Source organism: Diplotaxodon limnothrissa, linkage group LG4 (genome assembly GCF_057381915.1).
Source record: "Diplotaxodon limnothrissa isolate DT_005_m linkage group LG4, D_limnothrissa_male_GT1.1, whole genome shotgun sequence".
NCBI lineage: Eukaryota > Metazoa > Chordata > Actinopteri > Cichliformes > Cichlidae > Diplotaxodon > Diplotaxodon limnothrissa.
Genome location: NC_140599.1, coordinates 17,774,551 through 17,795,609, shown reverse-complemented (window position 1 = coordinate 17,795,609; position 21,059 = coordinate 17,774,551). Strand labels below are relative to the sequence as shown.

Sequence of the window (21,059 nt, the reverse complement as noted above, 5' to 3'; positions counted from 1 at the left end):
GCTTTTGTAGCTCATAAGAAATGAAGGAATCTCTGTGTGTATGTCTGTGTGTCAGTGTCATCTTTGCTTTTTCATACCAGCCGTTTATCTGATGATCTTGACACTTGCTGGGTGTGTTGCTGGGGACCTAAGGAATCAGGAAGGTTGAAATGAAATCAGTGCACATTTCCATCCTGTTTCACTCATGCTTTGAAAAGGCCACCGAATTAGTGTGAAACAATAGGCCATTGGCAGATGGTTTTCAGCTTGAGTTGTCGACATTTAAATCCTCAAGACCGTAAACTAAAAGTGCAGGGTACAACCCGAGGTTTTGAGATTTTTGTTTCGATGTAGTGCGAACACATTATTTGTGTTAGAATCTGTTGGTCTTGTAGAGTGTGTGTAGACTAAAGAGCGGCAGGCTCAACTTAAGAGCACCAACATGCTAAACCCACAATGCCTTCCTAATAGCTTCCAGAAAAAAACCTAAAGACAACTGAAAAACGTATGCACACATCTTTGCACACTTAAAGAAATATGCTGCTTAAAAGTGGAATGTGAAATAAACTCACAGTCTTACGTCTGTGGATTGTGGACGAGTCACTCACAAGCACCTGCCTCATGTTTACCACCAAAACAAGTGCCATGGACATGGGTCCAGTCTTAATTTCATTGACCAATAATTTCTGTGATAGTTTTTGTCAGCCTTTTTTTTTTTTTTTTTTTTTTTTTTCTTCTTCTTTCTTTCTCTTAACAGAAGCAAGACGATGACTAAATAAAAATGAATGCACGAGTACAAAAACAGTGATGAATAAAAACAAGATGGAAGTGTTCTGGAGAGACTAGATCAAATCAGAGTTACAAATTAACAAATTAAATTGTTTAGAAAGGCGGGATGAGTTTGCTTCTGATTGGATCACTTTCAATCTTTTTGTGCAGTAAGATTAGAAAGGAAATTTGATCTATCCCAATAAACAGGGTGGCAGCCAGCTCCCATGCTCTTTCTCATAAAACTGCGAGAAAGAAGAGAAGAGTGGACATATGGACACATTTTGCTTTTGTTTTATTTCTCTTGATATCAATCTGTAAACGTGCCGAGTAACTCTTACCTATAAAATCACAACAAACTTTTACTCTTAAGTCAAGTGAATGAACTTTAGATTTATTCTGTCATAATCTTATGACATTTAGTCAGCTGAAGCTAAATGACAAGACTTTTGGTTTTTAGGGTTTTTACATTAGGTTGGAGTACTTGGTACCAGGTGGTTGTTTAGTACCTACTCAGCTGGGGTTCTGTGACGTTAACAGACTGCACGCCACCAATTGGCTAGTTAGTGGCGTCACTCAATGAGTCATGAGAGTGGCTTCATGAAAATCAAAACTTCAGTTTTTCAAACCCGAGTATATGAGAAATGTCCCAGAGTCTGAGAAAAAGCCATAAACTGAGAAGCAGGTATACTATAACCTTGACATCCACCATATTTTATTTTATTTTATTTTATTTTTTGTGGTTTTTTGTTTTGTTTTGTTTTTCTATCCAAATGACGTCACATCTTTCAGCCACATTGCTGTAATGACCCCATTCACAATTGTATTAGGAAACAACTGAAACCAGGTTGGGCTGAGTAGGTACTATTAGAACTTTGGCAGTGGATCATTTTGAGTGCTGTGGGTTGCAGTTAACCCTGATTGGTTTGGGGTTGTTCTGGAAGATCCTGAACAGATGTTGATTGAATTTGGATTTTGGAGTTGACGATAATCAAAACTATTCACCTCAGCTAACAGTGATTTCAGTGTGTTACTAGTCCACATATCGTCACGTGTTACAAACGCAGCTACTGACACACTGATTTCAGTTTGAAGACTGATAAAATGAACCATTCAGCTGAAAAGAAAATGTCAAGAAATCACTTTCATCTGTGTTCACTCTGCTGAGCCAAAGTACTCCTCTCTTTGACCGGTTCTTGGGGTAAAACCTTGTCCATCTCTCTCCATCTCTCTTTTTATTTAAGCTGTGAAAAGAAGCAAAAATACAAGAAGAGAACCATTTGATGGAAGATAAGAAAAAGAAAAAACAAGACGAGAAGAAAAAGAAAGAGGCTGCTCAAAAAAAGGTAGGCTTGCAGAGTGTTTTTGAAACCCACATGCTTTTATCATGTTGCTGTAATTGTTCCTTCCTGTTCTTTATCATATGATAAGATACTGTAAACTCCAGCTAATTGCAGCAGTTACTGGCAGTCAGCTGGATTTTGGGTAGGGATTGGAGTGATTTTATAATTATTAATGTTTTATTTTTAACCAGTTTCCAGTTAACTTTGTGTTTAATGCAGGGACTCCTCTTTGTCTGTAGTCTCCATTACAAGGGCTCAAGCAACATTTGACCTGTTGTGCTGCTTGTTTTGGTTACACAGAAAATATTTTTTGTTAGTTCTAATTATAATTTTAGGATAAAATGTCTACATTTTATAGACTAAAGCAATCATAAATAATTACAGATTATTCTATGGTGAAAAGAACAAGCTTGTTGGCATTTGTAGTATTTTAGATGCTAGTATGCTATGTAGTACAAGGCCAGGCACAGCTCTACATTATAAGTGTTTTCGGTGTATAGAGCTCCTATGTCAGCACATTTATATATTCATATCCCCTAACCTTAAGTCCTCTTCTAGCGATCTGTTGTGCTTGTGCTTAAGCTTTTTTTTTTTTTTTTGCTAGTGCTGGAAAAAGTACAAGCTACAGGCTAGTTTTCCCTCATTAACTTAATAAATAATACAGTTTACACTATTCAATTAAATAACACAGCAATAATCAGGTCCTCATCTGTCAGATGGACTTAACTCCACCGTCTTGCAATGAGGCGAGTGCCAGCAGTCAAACCACGGCAAACTAAATCTTGTTTGGAGCTCTTAAATGTGTCGAGCGTTAATCAATTTAGTGTTTAAATACACGAGCACTACCTGTCCCTTAGCATTGCCCTGACTAGTTTGCTTCATTACTGTTGCGTGGATCATGAGCAAAAATGTTAAAAATTATTTCATGCAAAACCGCATACTGTTTTCTGGATCTTACATGGAATGCATTACATGTTTATCTTATCATTTTAAGTTTGATCTGTTGTTAACTTGTTTGTTTGTTTTTTCAGGCCACAGAGCAGATTACCAAAGGTGAGTTGTTGCTGCTTGTTTTTTGTACAATTGATGCACAACATCAAAGAAAGACTCATTTGATTTCTTTACCACAGAATAAAAGGAGCGTCTGTTATGCATGTTTTAATACTGGAGTTGTCAGTGTAGACCTTTGCTGCGAGTCTGTGTGATATCTTGTGATAGCAGGAAGGACACTGACTGTGTGAGGGTGTTACATTGTTGTCAGAAGGGGAACCACACAGTATATGCAGTTCTACCTTTTTGCCACTAGGCGTCAGTTGATTCTCAGCTCATTGCTATGCTGTTGATTATGAAGGATTTGCTTTTAAAGTTGAAAAATATATTGCAACTGAAAACATTACTGGCCACCAGCTCTGCTGTACTACCTGAGCCTACTACCTACAACCTAATAAGAAGCATAAGAATGGTCCATCTCCTCTCAAAGCCTCCACATAGGGGTCCTCAGGCTTACCTCAGAGGGTAGAGGAGAGGAAGAAAATCTGAAGGAGAAAAAAAACCCAACAAATAAACCATCTGAATAAAAATGCCTAGAAATGTAGTTTTGTAGTGAAGACTGCACTTAGCTTGCAGGTTTTAACTCCTGCTTTGTGGCAGCTACAGACCCACTCTCTTCACTGTCTCCCCAAGCCAGTGGTTTTAACAATCAGAGGGAAGCAGGTAGGATGTGGTGGACAGTCAGTTAGCCTGGAAGCAGATCTTCATGTCGGCATGAGCAAGCAGATGGGAGAGGGACTTAATGTGTCATGAGGGATAGGCAGCGGGAAATCTGATTAGAACTGCTCAAAGATGCTGACAGGATGGCCTGAAGGGTAGAAAGAGAATAGTTATTAGTGAGTGTTAGCACATATAACATGCCGTTTCTTTTCATAGTATTTATTTGACACTTCAACTCTTTATCTTAACCCCTATTAAGTACCAGATCTAAAATTCACCATTTATAACAGGCTTTTCTATTATCACACTTGACTTTTTAGCACCTTTTACATATTTTTCTGTTGCACTGTGCTCATGTTGATCATTTCTGAAGAAGATCACACAGATTATAGATTGTCTTTACCTCAATATTACTGTGGCAGTTAACGAGGCACTGCAGTTATTATCTATTAATGACTGGAAAAGATCGTGAAAAGGGGCTGAAACAGTTGTCTTTTTTTCTGAAAGACACCACGAATCTTAATTGACTAATCAACTAAAAGAGGCAGATTGTGTCTGATACTAGTGTAAGGTACAGTGGGAGCTAATTAGGAGAGCAGGGCTAGTGCGGAGGCTGAATAAACAGGCATTCATACACAGGAGATTTCCAGGAAGACCCCAAGCGCCATAGTAACACTACACCACCTCCTGTCTGGTCTAGCACTGAGGCCCGCCCTGGGACCAGAGAAGGAGGAAGGAGAGAAAAAGGTGGGCTGTAAGGAACAGAGATGGAAGAAATTGTTGTGGTTTTTATTTGTGTGAAATGTAGAGAGGTGGCTGGTGCCTCTGGTTGATTTGGGAGAGTGCAGGAAAACAGTGTTTGAGAACACACAAAAATGGGCAGAGCTATGTGAAACTGTGAGAATGCACTCCCGTTTCCTGTTTGCCGGCACAGCTGAGGGGCCCCTTTGTAGGATATTTCTACTGGCTCATTTTTATGACACACACGCTCTCACTCTTACAGTCTCCTAATGTGACCTGCAAACACAAACAGCATATATATGCTCTGTGTCTGTGCAAATCCACCGTTACGCATATGGTTTTATATCACAGCTACTACAGACTCCTTTGCTTCAGCATCCTTGAAAGTGCTGTAATATTTGTTAACTAAACGTATCACATTTACCTCCAGATACAATAGGTTCAGTTAAAACAATCTAGTGTGATTGCCTGTTTGGACATTTGGGGTTGGAGTATAAGCTGTCAGATGACCAAACACAATAAAATATCTGGGCTGAGACTGCTTGAAAAGCTGGTCTGTCCACTTGTAGGCAAATTCTATGATTTTGAAAAATGAGAACCAAATGTGAGCATTTACGATGCCAGGTATTTTAGCATATCCACACCATTTCAGTATCTAATATCAGTCACAGAAATCACTATTTTTATACTTTCAAGAAGGCATCACATAGATATATAGAGAAAAGAGATATGAGAGAGAGATCTATATTTGTCTGTCTCTATATCTATCGCTCTATTTTACAGTATTTAAAGTCCTACTGTATGATTGATTAATTTTGCATAACCCCAGGAAACCAGCCTAAAACATACACGTGTAACATGTGTAGGATGTATCTACTGGCATGTGGCATTTTTTTTTTTTTTTTTTTTTAAACTAAAGATGCTCAAACAGCTTTAATGGTGTGGGGAAGCCATGAAGCATGGCAGCAACGCTGTGATGTGAGTATCACAGAGACCTTTATCACAGTGTGTGCTGGGCCGCACTCATGGTGTCAGCGACGCACCCTAAAAAGAAAAATAATAGATGAGTCTATTAGTAATAAGCATTGTGCACATCCACCATCAACAAGCTACTCTAGAGTTCATTTCTAGGGGTTAATGAGCTATTGTGTGCCTATCCATGCTGTGCATTTTTGTCCCTATCAGAGACTGGGGACAACATGCATGCACATCAAGGCGCACATTTACATAGTGCAATAAAAGATAACATTACAAAGTAGTGTCGTGGCAGTAATTTCATAACAGATTAATTTGCCGTTTCACATTCGCTTAATTACGCCCAGCGCTTTGTGCTAGAGAGCCATAAATTGTGGTGCGATCAGGGGGGAAATTTATACCACTGCATGTCTTATCCCGAGCAGCACAGCTTAAATGAATGCAGTACTGGTAATGATAAGCTGCACTTTAAGGAACAACACAAGTAACAGCTGTGTTCAGCTGTATTTACACCATAAATTGTGCATATGAGCCTGTTGTCATTGCATATTGTCACTTGAGCCATTATATTTATGACAACTGACAGATGGGCTTGGGTTTTGACATTACGGTACAATTTAATTAGCAACACTCAGATGTGAAAGGGTCTTTGATAAAACACTTGTGTGCTATATAATTCACGCGTGATCTTTTTTGTGTATGTGTGTGTCTTTTCTTGAAATATACCCACACGCTGAGTTTAGCCTGTCAAAAAGTGGATGTGGACTGGTTGGTTAGTGAGCTGCAATCTGAAAGGAAGCTTTATTGGAGAAGTTGCAAAGGTCAAGTCTGTGGCAAACAAAAATGTCTAGAATGTGTTTGACAAATTAAGCATTTTCAGCCCCTGAATGTGGCGAAACAGATACTTGTAACATAAGTGCCAAGTGGCATTTCTTTGTTGCAGTTTCAGTTTGACGCTGTTATGTGAGACTGAACCATTTTTCGGGCTCAGCAGGGGCTGCCCAGGTCAGGAGGACAGGACGTTCCACTGTCTTTCACACTTCGGTTCCTGTAAATCATAACACGCTGGAATCTGGGCTGCCTGCAGCTGCTGGCACAAGAGCTGTTTTGTCTTCTGAGATCCCCCCTACTTCAACCTGTGGAGCTCTTCTGCAGGTGGAGAGTAGGTCTGGAGAGAAACACTTAAGAGCTGGAAGTGAATGTCGATCCTGAGATTATATATTCAGACCCATAGTTACCGTTTGATTAACGCTTTGACCATCACAACCTTGCGTTCTCTGCACTGTGCTGTCAGATATTAAATATTTTTTAAAAATCTTATTATTATTATTATTATTTTTTTTAAACAGCATTTTTCTCTGTGTGGAATGTAATGCAGTGACGGGTTTCCCTCTTAACTACAGTGTCGTATTTATTCACTTCTAATTAAACCCTTTAATCTTCTCTCTTGTGAGGCTCGCTGCTCACATTTTAAAGCCCACAGGAAAAATGAGACGGAGAGCCTCAAAGACATGCCGCCGTTCCTCCCTCACGATTCACTCTTTCTGCTACTTTTTTCTAGAAATAGGCAGCATGTGTGTTTTCTTCTATTTCAGTTCCGTTAAAGTGGTGTGCTGTGACAGTTTGGAGGCAAATGATGCAAAGGCATCAAACAGGATTTCACTCTTAGTCACAAGAAGGCCTGGCTGTTAGATTGAACACATGTAACATACTGGACAATAAGCAAACAGCAATCCTGTTTACAGCAGCGAGATTTTCTTTAGCTAGTTTATAAAGCTCCATTCATGGCCTAACTTGTGGGATTAAAGGCTCAGTTATAGAAGGCTTGCATTTCAGTATGTACTCTGTCCAAGAGCGAGACGAACCACTTCAATGAAGGAACAGAGCAGTGAGAATGATTATTAGCATGCTATTATTGTACATATAGGGGAGGAGAATACTGATAGTATTTAATATATACTTGTAAATATTGTACAGGCTGCACAGTACTGTTAATATATTAATTATGTTTTTGAAAATTGGTTTGCGACTCAGAGGAACATCATTTGAAAACATTCATTCATCACGTATTGTTGTTAGGACAGTTTTAAAACTAACTTACCTTGTAATGAGTACTTGCATTCGCTAGTCTTCAGTTCTTCTGCACATTGCTATCCAAGCACCTGCACAGAAGTATCCTTTGTCTGCAAGGTCACAGACCTTTTTTTTTTTTCCTTCCACTCAGAGAGATTGCCAATGCTTTTCACTCTCTTTCTCCTCCACCTTCTTCCAACTCTTTTAATATATCCCCAGACAATCCTAACCAGGCAGCCCACAACCTCTAGCTCTTAAACAGCCAGGCAAGCATACTATCATTGTTTCTGAGGAAATTAAGACCCCTTTTAAAATAGAAAATGGGATGGCTTCCTCTGCATGAAGCACACACAGCCCCAAGGCCAAGGCTTGATGTGCATCTTTGATGAAGTGGGAATTCTCCTGTGCAGTGGCACAGCTGAGGACTCTGTTATTGCAAACAGGCTGTCAGCAGGAGTCGGTCTCGTCTCTTCTTACTCTATTTCACTGTTTCGCTGCTAAGTACTGCCTGAGATACAAGCACTGTACACCACACCTGCCAGAAACATTTATTAAGCCCTGCCTTGATCAGTCTCTGAATTTTAATTGAGAATAAAAGGATATTTTTACATTAAATCATCAGTTTATCAGGATAACTGAATTTGGAGGACTTGTGTCGCTCATGCAATCTGAAGAAACCAAAGCAGCACCGGCAAATGGTGATCCAGTTGTAAGCGGATTTGGACCCAAGTTGATTTCAGGCAGTGAGTCTCGAGCTAACAGAGGAGTGCACGAGGGGGTGGAGACTTTCTTACACACACTACACTCTTCATCACTTATCCTCGCTCCCTGCCTCCTTCCCTTCCTCCCGAATGTCGATTCTCTCGCTCGCTCGCTCTCCCTCCCTCCCTCCCTCCCTCCCTCCCCTGTCCCCTCCTTGTTTCTTCCCTCTGATTGGCTAAAAGGGCAGCCAGCTCTCCCCCCTCTTCAGCTTCCAGAGGAATCTACGTCACATCATGGAGTCCCAACTGTGTAATGCTCATGTTCATAACTACGATTGCACATTGTGGCATAACCTACAACAGTCTTCAGTTTTTTTTTAAGAGGAAATCACCTCTTAAACTCAGCGGGTAGAATTGGGCAGGAATTATCGTGTCCATCTGCCGCCTTTAATACAGTAATAATGACAAGAGGATAATGGTAGATCACTGGGAGTGAAGGAGAAAGGGAGAGGGGAGCACAGGAAGGTGGGGAGGGATAAAGAATGAAGAGGAAATGAAGCAGATGTAGAGAGATCTGATGAGAGGCGAGCTCCAACACTATAGCGTGTGTCGTCTCTCTCTCTCTCCCTCCACCCGCAACATTGCTGAGCTGCAGGGAGAGGGAGATACTCGGACAGATTTGGGTGAAACTGGATCATACTATGACTGACACACACACACACACACACATACAAACAAACGTGCACAGAAAAATGTTGCCATTTGTGACGTGTGAGCGAACATGTCTGAGTATTTACAAGGCTGAGTGTGCTTCCACGACACCATCTCGCCCTCTCCCCTCTGTGTGGGCCTCAGCATTACATAACTCTTTGTTTTTGTGTGTGATGCCGGACTAGCCGCATGTGTGCAAGTTATTCACTGCTGCCTTGCACACACTCATTTTGTCAGCCAATCGCAAGGCCCCGCTCTTTATAATACAGTTAGGCTGCAGCACAAAGATTTTCTTTTTCTTCTGGCTGGTGGTTTTTAAAGACCCCCCTTCCCCCGCAGCAAGAGCTCAAATGCCATTGTGGCTCAGTGCACATTATGTCCAGTCAGCTGGTGTTTGGGGGGTCTGCTCTTGTACAGTATGTGTAGCTCTTAAGCACTTTTTTTTTTTTTTTTTTTTTTTGCATCCTGTTTGCATTCTAGTTTACCAGCTTATTTTATTATGTAATAAAATGTGCTGAGGAGATTATCCAGTGCGCTTTGTGTCTCATGATCCATCTCATTCTGGAGCAGCTCCGTGACCCCAAGCTGACCAACATGTTTGATTTAGTGGTGGCTTCCGACCGCCTATTTCCAAATTCAGCGACTGTAAATTAGCATCCTGGGGGTGTTTTGGACTTCACGGCTCTGATGTTTGACAAGTGGATCTTGTCGGTTATAGCAGCCGTGTTTTTTATAGCAACAACTCTTATTTCAGTGTATACATTTTAGAGAGGTGTGATTAGGTAGTGATGAACAAACAAGGGATGCATCACCCATTATTAAGCTTTACACCTTCACTTACCCCAAAAGTACTAAAACCTGCATGTGGTAAAAACACAGTTTTGGTCACTGTAGATAATTTCTCCCTTTATAAAATCTATAATGGGAATAAATATTTTAACTAATTTGTGTTTTGTGAACGCTTAAAGATGAGAGCAAATCGCCTTTTTGACAGGCGTGACGATATCTGGAGCTGTAGTTGATTGTAGTCTTAGACCCTTTACCAGTAGTTCAAGTCACTTCTTGACCATGTTTGCAGTGCTGGGGGTTTTTGCAGCATTTTAATCAAATGATTTCACGGGTAACACGACTCTCTATAAGATGCAACCAATCCAGTGAGTTTGCACTCCAGTTTTGTGAAATTCTGGTAATTTGTTAGTCTGTTACTTCTCACTAATTGGCGAGCATCATATATGCGTTGCACCCATCCAGCATATGGATTAAGCTTGCTAGCCTTAACTTGGCCCTTCACTCTTCTGTCTCTTGGAAATGAAGATTGTGACAGCGTAAAACTAAACTGGAGGCTTCACAGTGGTTGCATTTTTTTTTTTTTTTAAATACATAGTAGATGCTCTCACGAATCCCCAATAAAACGTCTCAAGTACACATTAGCCTGGTAGCTGCATGCAACAGTTGACACCAAGATTGTAGATATGATGATGCATTTTTAAGCTGCAGAGAGGCTAGATATTTTCCTCTGGGGAGTAAGAGAGTGACTATTGGAGTTTAATTTTCTTTTGTAACACACCAGTTTTATAGTGATGATATACCAATGTTTTGTTCCCAACTTCTAATGTCCCTCAATTGGAAAAAAAATAAAAATACGAATGCATGAATAAATGTTATTGGAGGTTTTTTAAATTATGTGCAGTTCTTAGGCTTCGCTGCTCATGTGAAACCCTGCAGGGCTTCGACCATGAGAAATGGCTGGTCAGAGCAGAGAGAGCCTCGCACTCTGTTGCTAAGGGTAACTAAAGCTAGTTGGATAAGAGCACTTTGCTTCAGCAGCCGTGCAAGCAGTTAATAACTAACGGCTTTTGTAGAGCGCTGAGAGGTGATCATTTCAGGGGCCATAACCTGCCACAAACCATGAACAGCTTATGTTGATGGTGCTCAGCGCTCTTTACAGCACCGTCCTGATGGAGACAATAGCCCACAATAATGTAGCAGGCAGGTCTAAGTCCATTTTCTGGTACTTGACCTCTTCAACACATATAATCTGTGAACCGGCACCATGACAGGCTGTGAGGGAGTTGGGTGTCTTGGCCATCTCTAAAGTCATCATTTTTTCTTTTATAGTGCCACCCCGAGGTTATTACAGTCCTGTGGTTCTCCAAAGAACAACCATCTGTTTGGACTGACCACTGCCTTGAGTAAATCTTGTGCATTTATAGATTTCTGCTCCTTTAGCCTTTCTGAATTTAACTTCATAGAAATCTTCCAAAAGTATCCAGGGCTTTGAAAAGAGTCAGTGAAGGAAATGCTTAACCACAGTAGCTTTACAGAAAACATTTAAAATGAATTACTGACAGTAATTTATAGAGGAAGAGGGCAGTATTCAGCAGTTCCTTTTAGTTTTCTTTAAATGTGTTATGTGTCAGATATAAGTCATATAAACGGTCTCTAGCGAGTGATTTTATTTATTTATTTGGAATATGGACCAGTCCATTTGCAACTAATCATAGTATTTTAGTACTAGTGTGTGCTCAACAGCTCTGCTTTACCCTTCCTCATCCCTGCATTTCTGTTTTCTTGTTGTTACTTATCCCCACCCATTTCATCAGTGCCAGACTCTACCAAGCTCAACCCCAGCCCTCCTCTTCCCCCCGTCAACCCCAGTGCCATCCCATCTGTACCCCCAAGCAGTGGAAATGGCAAGCGCATCCCCTCCGGAGGTCAGCCGCAGACAGCACAGCAGTCCCAGACTCCGCTCCAGCAGCGCTACCCGCCCAGAGAGGTGCCCCCACGCTTTCGTCAGCAGGAGCACAAGCAGCTGTTAAAGCGGGGCCAGCCTCTTCCCTTGGGGACGCTGCCTCTCATCACCACGGGACGTCCCACCACTAGTGAACCTGCAGCAGCAACAGTAGCCATACACTCCTCTCTTTCCTGCTCCTCTTCCACTGCAGCCAGCTTGCCCACAGGTCTGTTGGTTTGAATAAGTACATTTAATGTTTTCTAAAAAAAATCTTGTGATGTTTAATTACATAAATCGTAAGAGGTTATTTGGAATTACTTGTTTTACTGATGATATATTCAGCTTATCCACATGAAGTGGATATAAATTGAGAATGAGGAGTGAAATTCAGTGGAGTTACATTATGTTATACATATAGATGATGCACTTCCTATAATATTGTTTGACCTGCTTGTGATGGGATAAAAATGATACGCTGCTTTTATAATGTGTTGTGGGAGCAGCAATGCTTCTTCATTTTAGCACATTGCTAGGTGGTTGCCAGGTAACCTGATGGCATCATAACATGTCATATATAATACATGTTTTGTGGATACAAATTAGATATCGTGAAATAAAATTGGATGATGCTTTTTATAGGTGCACAAATGTTAAAAACAGTTGATTTTAGCCCTGTTGCTAGGTTGTTGCTTGGCAACATGACATGGTCACAAGACTTGATATAGTTAAAAACCTTCAGGGACCTAAAATGTACCTGTGTGTCCCCTCATCCTGGTCTTGTAAGAGGAGTAAATGGACAAGGAAACAAACACACATACAGATTGTGTATTATAGTAAGATGCTACACATTTTAATCAGGCTTCTGCATGGACAACACTTTCTTGCTCTCACTGTCTGCATCACTAAAATTTAATCAAACAAGACAAAATAAAGTTGACGTTACTTAATACAATTAGAGAGTGCAGGTACTCATTGCTGCAGGATGTAAACTCTTGGTTCAGTCTGTACTCGAGCAAATTTGAGTGTATCCCATCAGTCACTGTCAAGTCTGCAGTTTTAGTTGCAACATGTAGAACACTACTCCAATAATAACTTTGGCTGGCTACAGCTACTTAGTCAAAAAGTATGTCATGCCACAACAACAACAGTGTTGGTTCTTCAAAGATCTCTACTAATATCTGTTTGACTTATCTCAGCTGTGCCAAAGAGTTCTGGCATTCTTAAAAAGCAATGGCTGTATCCACTCCTGTTTTTGTAAGGCACTGTGCTGGTAATCATGCAGTGTACCTGCAAGGCTGTGCAAATGCACAGGTGCCGCTGGCTATTGTTTATTTTCATTCAGCCTGTCTGGGAATTAGGGATGTGGATGTAGGAATACTGGGGTAAAGGATGGCAAGTAAACACAGCTGGCTATCTTTGTGTGTCTGTGTACTCTCCTTCCTGTGGTTTTATGTTTGGCAGTAAATCAGGTTCTTATGTGTTTTTAAGTGGCGGCAGGGAACGGTTATTTCCTAAAAAGGTGCTCTTTGGTGACACTTTAGGGGCACTGGACACTTTTCAATGCCTGAGGAGCAGCACAAACTTTCTCATAAATGTGTCGTCTGCTGTTTGAGTGCAGCCTTATCTCCATGGTGATAAGATGTTTATCCTGTCCACGTCTCTGTCTCCGCCTCCACCTCCACCACCTCCTCCATTATCATCTTCCTCCTACTCTTTCTTGAGCTTTCCTGACCATCCCTTCAGTATTTCCTGCTTTTGTAGGCGGAGCAACACTGCACTAGCTAGCAAGCTAGCTGGCTGCCTCAGTGGGCCTGACCTGGCATAGATAGAAAGACCGAGTGAGAAGGAATAAAAGAAAGAAGGAGAGAACTAGCATGGCAGACATCCAGTTCTGTGGGCTGAAGTGACTCATGGCTTACGGTAAAAGCTGCTGTTTCTCCCCGCCCCTCTCTGGCAGGCTGGTTCGGCTCTGCTTTTGCTCTCTCTGCGTCTTTAAACGGACTGATTACATTATGACAGACAGACAGAACGACCTCACAACACTAAAGGCAGCTCAAATGGACAGTTTTGCACAAGCATGACTCTGCGCCATCTCCCCTTGTGATTCGTCATATGTCTCTTTAGTTAACTTCAGTCGAGTTTCACTGAGTTCCCTTTTGCTCTTCTAGTTTTATCATGTTTCCATCTCATTTTACACTGTATTTCATTACCTGCCCACATGAGGCCTTTTGACGAGCAGTAAAGGTAATTCTGTGTGCACCACTGTGTATACATGCGAATGTATGTTAACGTAAACAGTCATAACTTGAATGTCCCTGCTCAACTTGACTCATAACAGTAAACAGCTGGTGTGTTTAATAGTCCAGGCTCAGGGCAAGAGTTAAGATTGTATGTCATAAAGATTATTAGCTATTCTCTGGATTAAACGGCTGTCTCTATCAGGGATATGTGAGGATATTACATAGGGAAATCCTGGCCTCCCTTTGACTTGACTTGTTTAGGTGAACTGTTATGACTGCATGGTTGAAAGTGCTAAAATTTATAGCTACCCCCTTTTTGTATTTGTGTAATGCTCTGTGGGAAAAGCCCTTAAAACATGATCAGGTTTTTTATGCCCATAAGCTGCATTAAGACAAAAATGGCATAACATTGTGGTATGAGCCGTCTTTGTCAAGTGAAAGGACAGTGCAGCTAATGTGCTAATGGCTTGTCTGGTGGAGCAGAGAGAGAGTGAGTACATGCTTGTTAGACTTGATGTGCTCTTTAAGTCTGCTGATGATGCTGTAAAAGAGCCTTGGGAATCCCCTCAAAGAGGACTGGGACATCTTGTGATGTGATTAAACATCAGCTCTCGCTGATTTTTTTTTTAAATTTTATTTTCTTCTATCTTGTCTTTCTTACACTGTGTCCCTGCTCTTCTGACTTTGTCTGGTGTGCTGGTTGTTCTTTTCCTCAACCTCTGCCACGCCAAAACACATGCTCACACATACTGTAAGTAAAGAATGTAAAGTATCCGTGATTAGTCAGGCTCCACATACTATATTATATGTGTAACTGTGAGTCTTCCCATTATTATCACTCTCTCCCTGATGTTGCTGTTTTGTTTTTTTGCTTTGCAACAATTCATATCCCAAGGCCCTTTCATGTAGAGAAGGCATGACACCAAGCTATTTTAAGACTGGCATGTTGAAGAAAGACCTTGACCTGGTTTATCCTTTAGAGAGGGAGGAGAAAGATGATACTGACAGCCAAACATGATGGCCAGATGTCTTTGCTGTGTACTTTTTAAAAGGCACAGATTGTCCTTCTGCCATTCTTTTCCCCTTGAGATAATGTTGAGATTATCGGCAAAGCAGTTGCAAAGAAAGCATCCATTAAATCAGGTTTTGCATATGTATATACGCACAGCTCCTGTCCTTATCTCACCCTTGTTTGTCAGAGAATTTAGCAAGCTATCTGTGCCACTTTGGCTTTGTTGCTACTGCTGCGCTGCAAATATCTATTGAGGAGTGTTATATTTGCCTTCAACAAATCTGCTGGTTATGCCTGTGGTTGATGACAGCTGGCATTGTGTCCTGTTCCACTTTGCCTTGTCAGGATATCCGGGTCACTGTTGCCATACAGTTTAACCCTGCCTCAACTCTAACTCTTAAATCTGTAACACTAAAACTTGCCATTATTGCAGAATATCCCAAACACAGCATGCAGTGACTAAATAGCTTTGTCTTGCATCTTGTTGTGGTGTGGGTGTGCAAAAGGGCCATTTTCTGCGTGCTATCAACTGGAATTGTAATGCTTATAACAAAAATGTGTCACATTAGTGGCTACCAACCCTATTAATAGCGTTTTTGATTAACCATCATCTCTAGCTGATATGTAATTTTTAAAAAATCATTACAATTCCTCTAACAATTTGTGCAAAACTGCAAACACATTTACACATTTTTCTGTCTCATGGGGGAAAAAAACCCCATCAAATCAGCTCATGTGAGCTGAGCTGAAAAGTGCCTAAAAGGATTTGTAGAGCAAAGATGCTCCATAATATCAGCAATGAAATGTTGGATACAACTTGCCCCAGTTAAGGTCAGTAAGTGGGTTGCATTGTAATAAAAATTAAACTAGTTAATTCAACTTCCCAACAGTTTCTACATCACAAATTCGCCGAATTTTTGAGTCCCTCTTGTGTTATTTTTGTTGCTTTGTGCAGAAGTAGAACAGGAAATATCAAATTAGGAAAGACAATTTTTTTTTTTTTTTTTTTTTTTTAGTTGTCTTGTTTTGTAGTACTGAGACTTCAAAATAGTATAGCATGACGCAGAACAATTGTTTTTGCAATGTTTCTGCATCAAACCCATTCTATCAATAAGTTTGATAAAACGAACCCCTGCTGCCACTGCTGTAATGTTTTGCACTGATTACAATGCATCAAATCAAACGCAGTGTGGCGTTTGAGACCATCATAGGCAGAGGTAGCAGATTCCTGGGAGGTGCACGTTTGTGTGTTTATCAGAGAGTTCATTCATCTGGCTGGCAGCATGCATTGTCAGCTCTGTACCATCCAGTCTCTGTGCCCCTCAGGGACTTCATTAAGCCAGGATCAGTACAGCTGAGGCCCACATAGCCCTCCTAGATTATTTCCTCCTCCTATCTCTCAACATCCATCTTTGTCCTTCATTTTCTGACTTCTTTCTTTTATGTTTTCGTTCCTCTGGATCCCTCCCTTGTTCTACCCTCATCTCCATTTCCTCCACAAGTACACCCTCTGAGAATACATTGGCCGTGAAAGTATTCAGATTTCTATTACCAAACATCCGTCAAGTTCATAGGAGTACTTTACAGAAAATAGAAGGCATAGTTGAGCAAATTGTGCATGCCGTACATTTCTTGGGAAGGTGAAAAGGGAAACGTTAAAGCATTGTTTGCACAAAGAAGGCCACTTCAGCAAGGAAACTCGAGCTTCCCTCGCCTCTAGTCAGGTGTGTTGTACAAATGTTAAAGTGAAGGACAGAGAACAGAAGGCACACAGGCAGTCCAGTACCAGATCAGACCGCATCATTTTACAATCAAGAAAAATGAGCATTCAGCAAAATGACCCAAAGTGTGTTAACCGCTTTTTGAAAGAGAATTTTTAAAGCAAACAATCCTCCACCAGCTTTTGACCTGAATCACACAGACCACCTAGCTTTCCAAGCTAAAGGATCACAAACTAAATACTTGAACATTTCAAATTTTAGTGATCCCACCACTGGATATCCGAATGCTTTAGCTTTCTTTTAAACTGTAGCTTTTGCTTTTACAGTTTGCTGCACGATAAAGTAATAGATATACAACGAAGCATCCGAGTTGTTGTCAGGAAGCTGTTTGTTTTTTCCTCTACTTGGATGCACCATCTGTACTTTGTGTAAGTTAGCACACAAAGCGAGCGAGTGGCCATGACCTCACCGTGCATTAGGACCTCACAGCCGAGAGGCACAGGGGGCTGAACTTCAGCCATAAAGGGACTCTGTTCTCCACTAAACATTGACTTATTGTCTTGTTGTGTGGGTGCTGGGATCATTTGTAAACAATAGCAGCCTTGATCTAGGGAGCTGCTGCTCCCTGCTCTTCCTATCCTCTTCCCTCTCTGCCTTCTATCTCATGGGTATCTTCCTCTGTTGTCTCTGTGCGCGTCACTCCAGCACCATGTTTTGAACCAGACTAAATCACACACAAATTAGCAGATCCCTTCAACCTTGCTTATTTCATGTGTCCAGAAACCATCTCCCCAAAGTGACAGCTCTGTTTTTGATTACTGCATTTCCGACTTGCAGCCATAAATTTTGACAAAAATCGACATTTGTCATCCTGTGCATTCTTATCCTGTGTCTGTTCATGTGTGAGGAAAATTGCCATTCCAGCTCTGAAGGGCTTCTCTCGCTCTCTTTCGCCTGCTGCCGCTATTCAAGAGGCTTTCCGTCGTGGGCGGCAGCACTAATTGCAGACGGAGCTAAATGTTTAGTGACAGTTTTGAAAGGTTGAAAGATGTGAGGGCATGGGCGGGAGAGAAGAGCCCTGCTTTTTTGTTTTACATCATGGCTTGAGAGTGAATAATAAAAGTCTCCCCTCTGTTTCTCTCACTCTCATCCCCTCCCCCTCCCCGCTGAGTCGGCCGCGTCTCGGTGCTTTTCCAGAGAGGGAGAATATCCTCCATCAGGATAGGAATAGAGCGCGATATAAATAAAGCCGGAGAGAAGCAATAGATAGGAGAGGAAAGACCCAGTCAGAGCAGGGTTAGTGGGAGGGGCCGAGCAAGAGGGGTGAGGAAGGAAGGGAGGTGGTGGAGGAGGATGGGGGGGGGGTTGTCTCATGCCGTGCAAGAGCTGTGCAACTTCTTGGCAGCATTTCAGATATGAGCCTCAGAAGCTTGGCGAGCCGAGCAGACATATTGAGACAAGGATGGTCGCTGCGTTGCACACAACCTAGCTCTTTACAGGATGGTCGGGAGGCACCTCTCCACAGGTATTTCATTACTGTGTTGCACACTCTTCTACTTTCTTCTTGCTCTCTGTTTTTCCTCCCATCCCTGTGTTGTTTCGGCTGATTGCGTTTGCGCACTTTTAAATATTAAAGCGACAGTACACTGTCGAGCATGCAGTGTCGTGTTACGATGTTCTGCGTGTGTTATTGTGAGGAAAGCATGTGTGCTGTTGAAGCAGGAGCACTGGTTATCCAGACAGGAGATCAGAGCCTTTTTGGCTCTAGTTCAGGACTGAGAAAATGGCGGCCCTGCACTTCTCAGTCGAGTGACGCTACAGAACGACGGCGCTGTGTGTGTCAGAAATACATTGCCCTCTTTTTCTTTCTTTCTTTCTTTTTTTTTTTTCTCCCCCTTGCTCTCTTCTGCACCCTCTCTCCCTTGTCTGTAGTTGCAAGCATTAAAGTAAGCTTGAAAACATCTTGGTGCACGCATCCTATCACTTCCCTCCTGTTGTTGTGACAGTCGCCGTATTTGCATACAAACTATGCACGCATGTGAGGGCGCATGTAAACAACAGAGGCTTCAGTTTGAGATGTAGCAGAAATGAGCCAGTGAGGTGGCGCAAGGTTGATGATTGGAGTAGAGTTTATTGTTTCAGTGCTGAAAATCGCAGCCGGATTGCTTGATCCATTCTACTCGCTCTCGGAGAAATAAGATGAAGCATTTTTGCATGCAGTTGTATGGGTAGATGGATGTTTTCTGAGGTGTAGCGGTCGTAAGTAAAAGATGTTGTCATTGATTGCATTCTGCAACATGGTTCCCAAGTATGGAATTCCTTTTTTGACTTTTTGGTATAAGGATGCTCCAATCCAGCTTTTTCCAGTTCCTATACTACACCATTACAATGGCTTTGGGTAACTGCCAATACTGAGTACAGGCCCTGTGACAACTTTGAGCTGTAATCCACAGTCTGATGGAAAGAATAATGTAAGATAACATCATTTAGCCTAATTGTTGCTTTATGAACTTTGTAAATTAAGATGCTGGAGTTTAATATATATATATATATGTACTAAATTGGTATTTATTAGTGAAATAACTTGGGACACAGAAATGAATTAAAAAAATTTAATAGATAATAATTATTTGCACTAGGGTTATTTAAGTTGAGTGTGAGGATCACTACTGTTTACTGTTTTCCTTTACAATAACGCTAGCTTCTAATATAGCCCTGCTCACAACAGGAATGTGTTGAGTCACACACTTGTATCTCAGCTGGAGTAGAGCTCAAAAGAAACAGGAAATCTGAAATAACTGAGTTGACTTGTGTTACCATGAGTGAAACGAAGGCTTTAAAACAGGTGTTAAACCAAACACAAGAGACGCTGATGGGGAAGCATTTTTGTTTATTTAGCACCTTTGAATATAAATGTCACAACAAAAATGAACATTAAAAAACAAAAACTTGCCCAAAAGCATGTTTTATTTAAAATTAACTCTGGAGTTAATGGGGAGCCAGTGCAGCTGAATTGATAGCTCCCTCATATTGTGTTATGCTGCCTTCCAGTTGTAGGATTTTTCCACTCAGAAAGTTGGAGAAGCCCCGCCAACCCCGACTTCATAATCCAAGATGGTGGCAGTGCACGTCAACAGTAGTAAAACTGGGAATCTGTGCTATAAATGTTGTGTATTTGTGACTCGCTAAGCAAGCTGTACACAGAAAAACGACCAAGGTATTGTGTGTTATTGCTGGCGATGGATGAATGGTTCGACCTTGCTAAAGACCAAAATAAATCCTGCTATTTCTTGCTTTTACTACTGCTACCACAGCAGTGGCATCACTCCCAGCTTCAACTTCAGAGGTAAAATGAGCGCAGCATTAATTCAGCCTGTGCTCTGTGTGCTGACAACTGTTGTAGTAAACAGAGAGGCCCCAACAATAAAGGAATATCACATATCAGATCTGTGCGTCACTAGTTGGAAAGGTGCAGTATCTATCTGTTATGACTTCTGTTTGCAGTGTGTGTTAAATTATTTCAGCAAAAATATTTTACATGCAAATGTTTTTAATTTGATTTATTTTTAACCTTGTTTGTTATAAATAACCTTAGAAACTGAAAACTTTATTATTGATGCTTGAGCTGTATACATGCACAGTAAAATAAAGAGCAAAGCTGTCAAAAAATTAAGACTGTTATTTTTACCTGAAGGTATTACAAAAATAAATACATTTCAGTGCATTTGAAATACATGCAGAATTTGGTTTGTTATTGATTTGCTGATATGGGTCAGTCATTCACTAAAAAAGACATTCCCTAGATAGCAGCATATGTTGCTCTAAAGCCTGTGCACATATATCTGTCAGGATTAATGGTGCACAGGTGGAGACTTGCCATGTCCACTAAAGCACCTCTGCATCACGGTTCCTGGCTTTTGAATTGTGTGTTGATTGCAAGCTGGAATGTCCCTGTCCTCTTCCGTCTGGAGCATTCCACTTCCATTATTTCTCCCAGAAATTGCTCATTTTGATTGGTCAGACCACAGAACATTGTTCCACTTCTCCTCAGTCAATCTTAAATTACCTGAGGCCCATAGAATGAGGCAGTTTTGTTTTTTTAAATGGTAGCGTAGTTTTAACTTGCATTCATGAATGCAGTGATAATGTTGACAAGTATTCCTGAGCCTGAATCTTTTTATGACCTACAATACATAATAATAATCACAATGATGATAATAATAGTTATTATTATTATTATTATACGTAGAGCAGTTTGTTTGTTTTTTTATGATAAAATATAAAATACTTCCTCTTGCAGTCTGTATGAACTTCTTCCCATCAGCCTCTCTGGAAACTTTTTTATCTAATC

General features: G+C 41.0%; 1 protein-coding gene across 5 annotated transcripts in view; it reads left to right on the top strand.

Annotated features, from left to right (window-relative positions):
• tnrc6c1 (trinucleotide repeat containing adaptor 6C1) overlaps positions 1 to 21,059 on the top strand; it is a 40,275-nt gene that overhangs the window by 6,459 nt on the left and 12,757 nt on the right. For 4 of the 5 annotated variants that reach the window (XM_085351546.1, XM_085351548.1, XM_085351545.1 and 1 more), the window contains exons 2-4: positions 1,992 to 2,093; positions 3,122 to 3,143; positions 11,605 to 11,961. In XM_085351546.1, coding sequence (XP_085207672.1) covers positions 2,031 to 2,093; positions 3,122 to 3,143; positions 11,605 to 11,961 — 442 coding nt within the window. In that variant the 5' untranslated portion in view covers positions 1,992 to 2,030. Of the gene's footprint in view, positions 1 to 1,991; positions 2,094 to 3,121; positions 3,144 to 11,604; positions 11,962 to 18,122; positions 18,234 to 21,059 lie in introns of those variants that run through there. The other variant, XM_085351549.1, reaches the window with a different exon arrangement.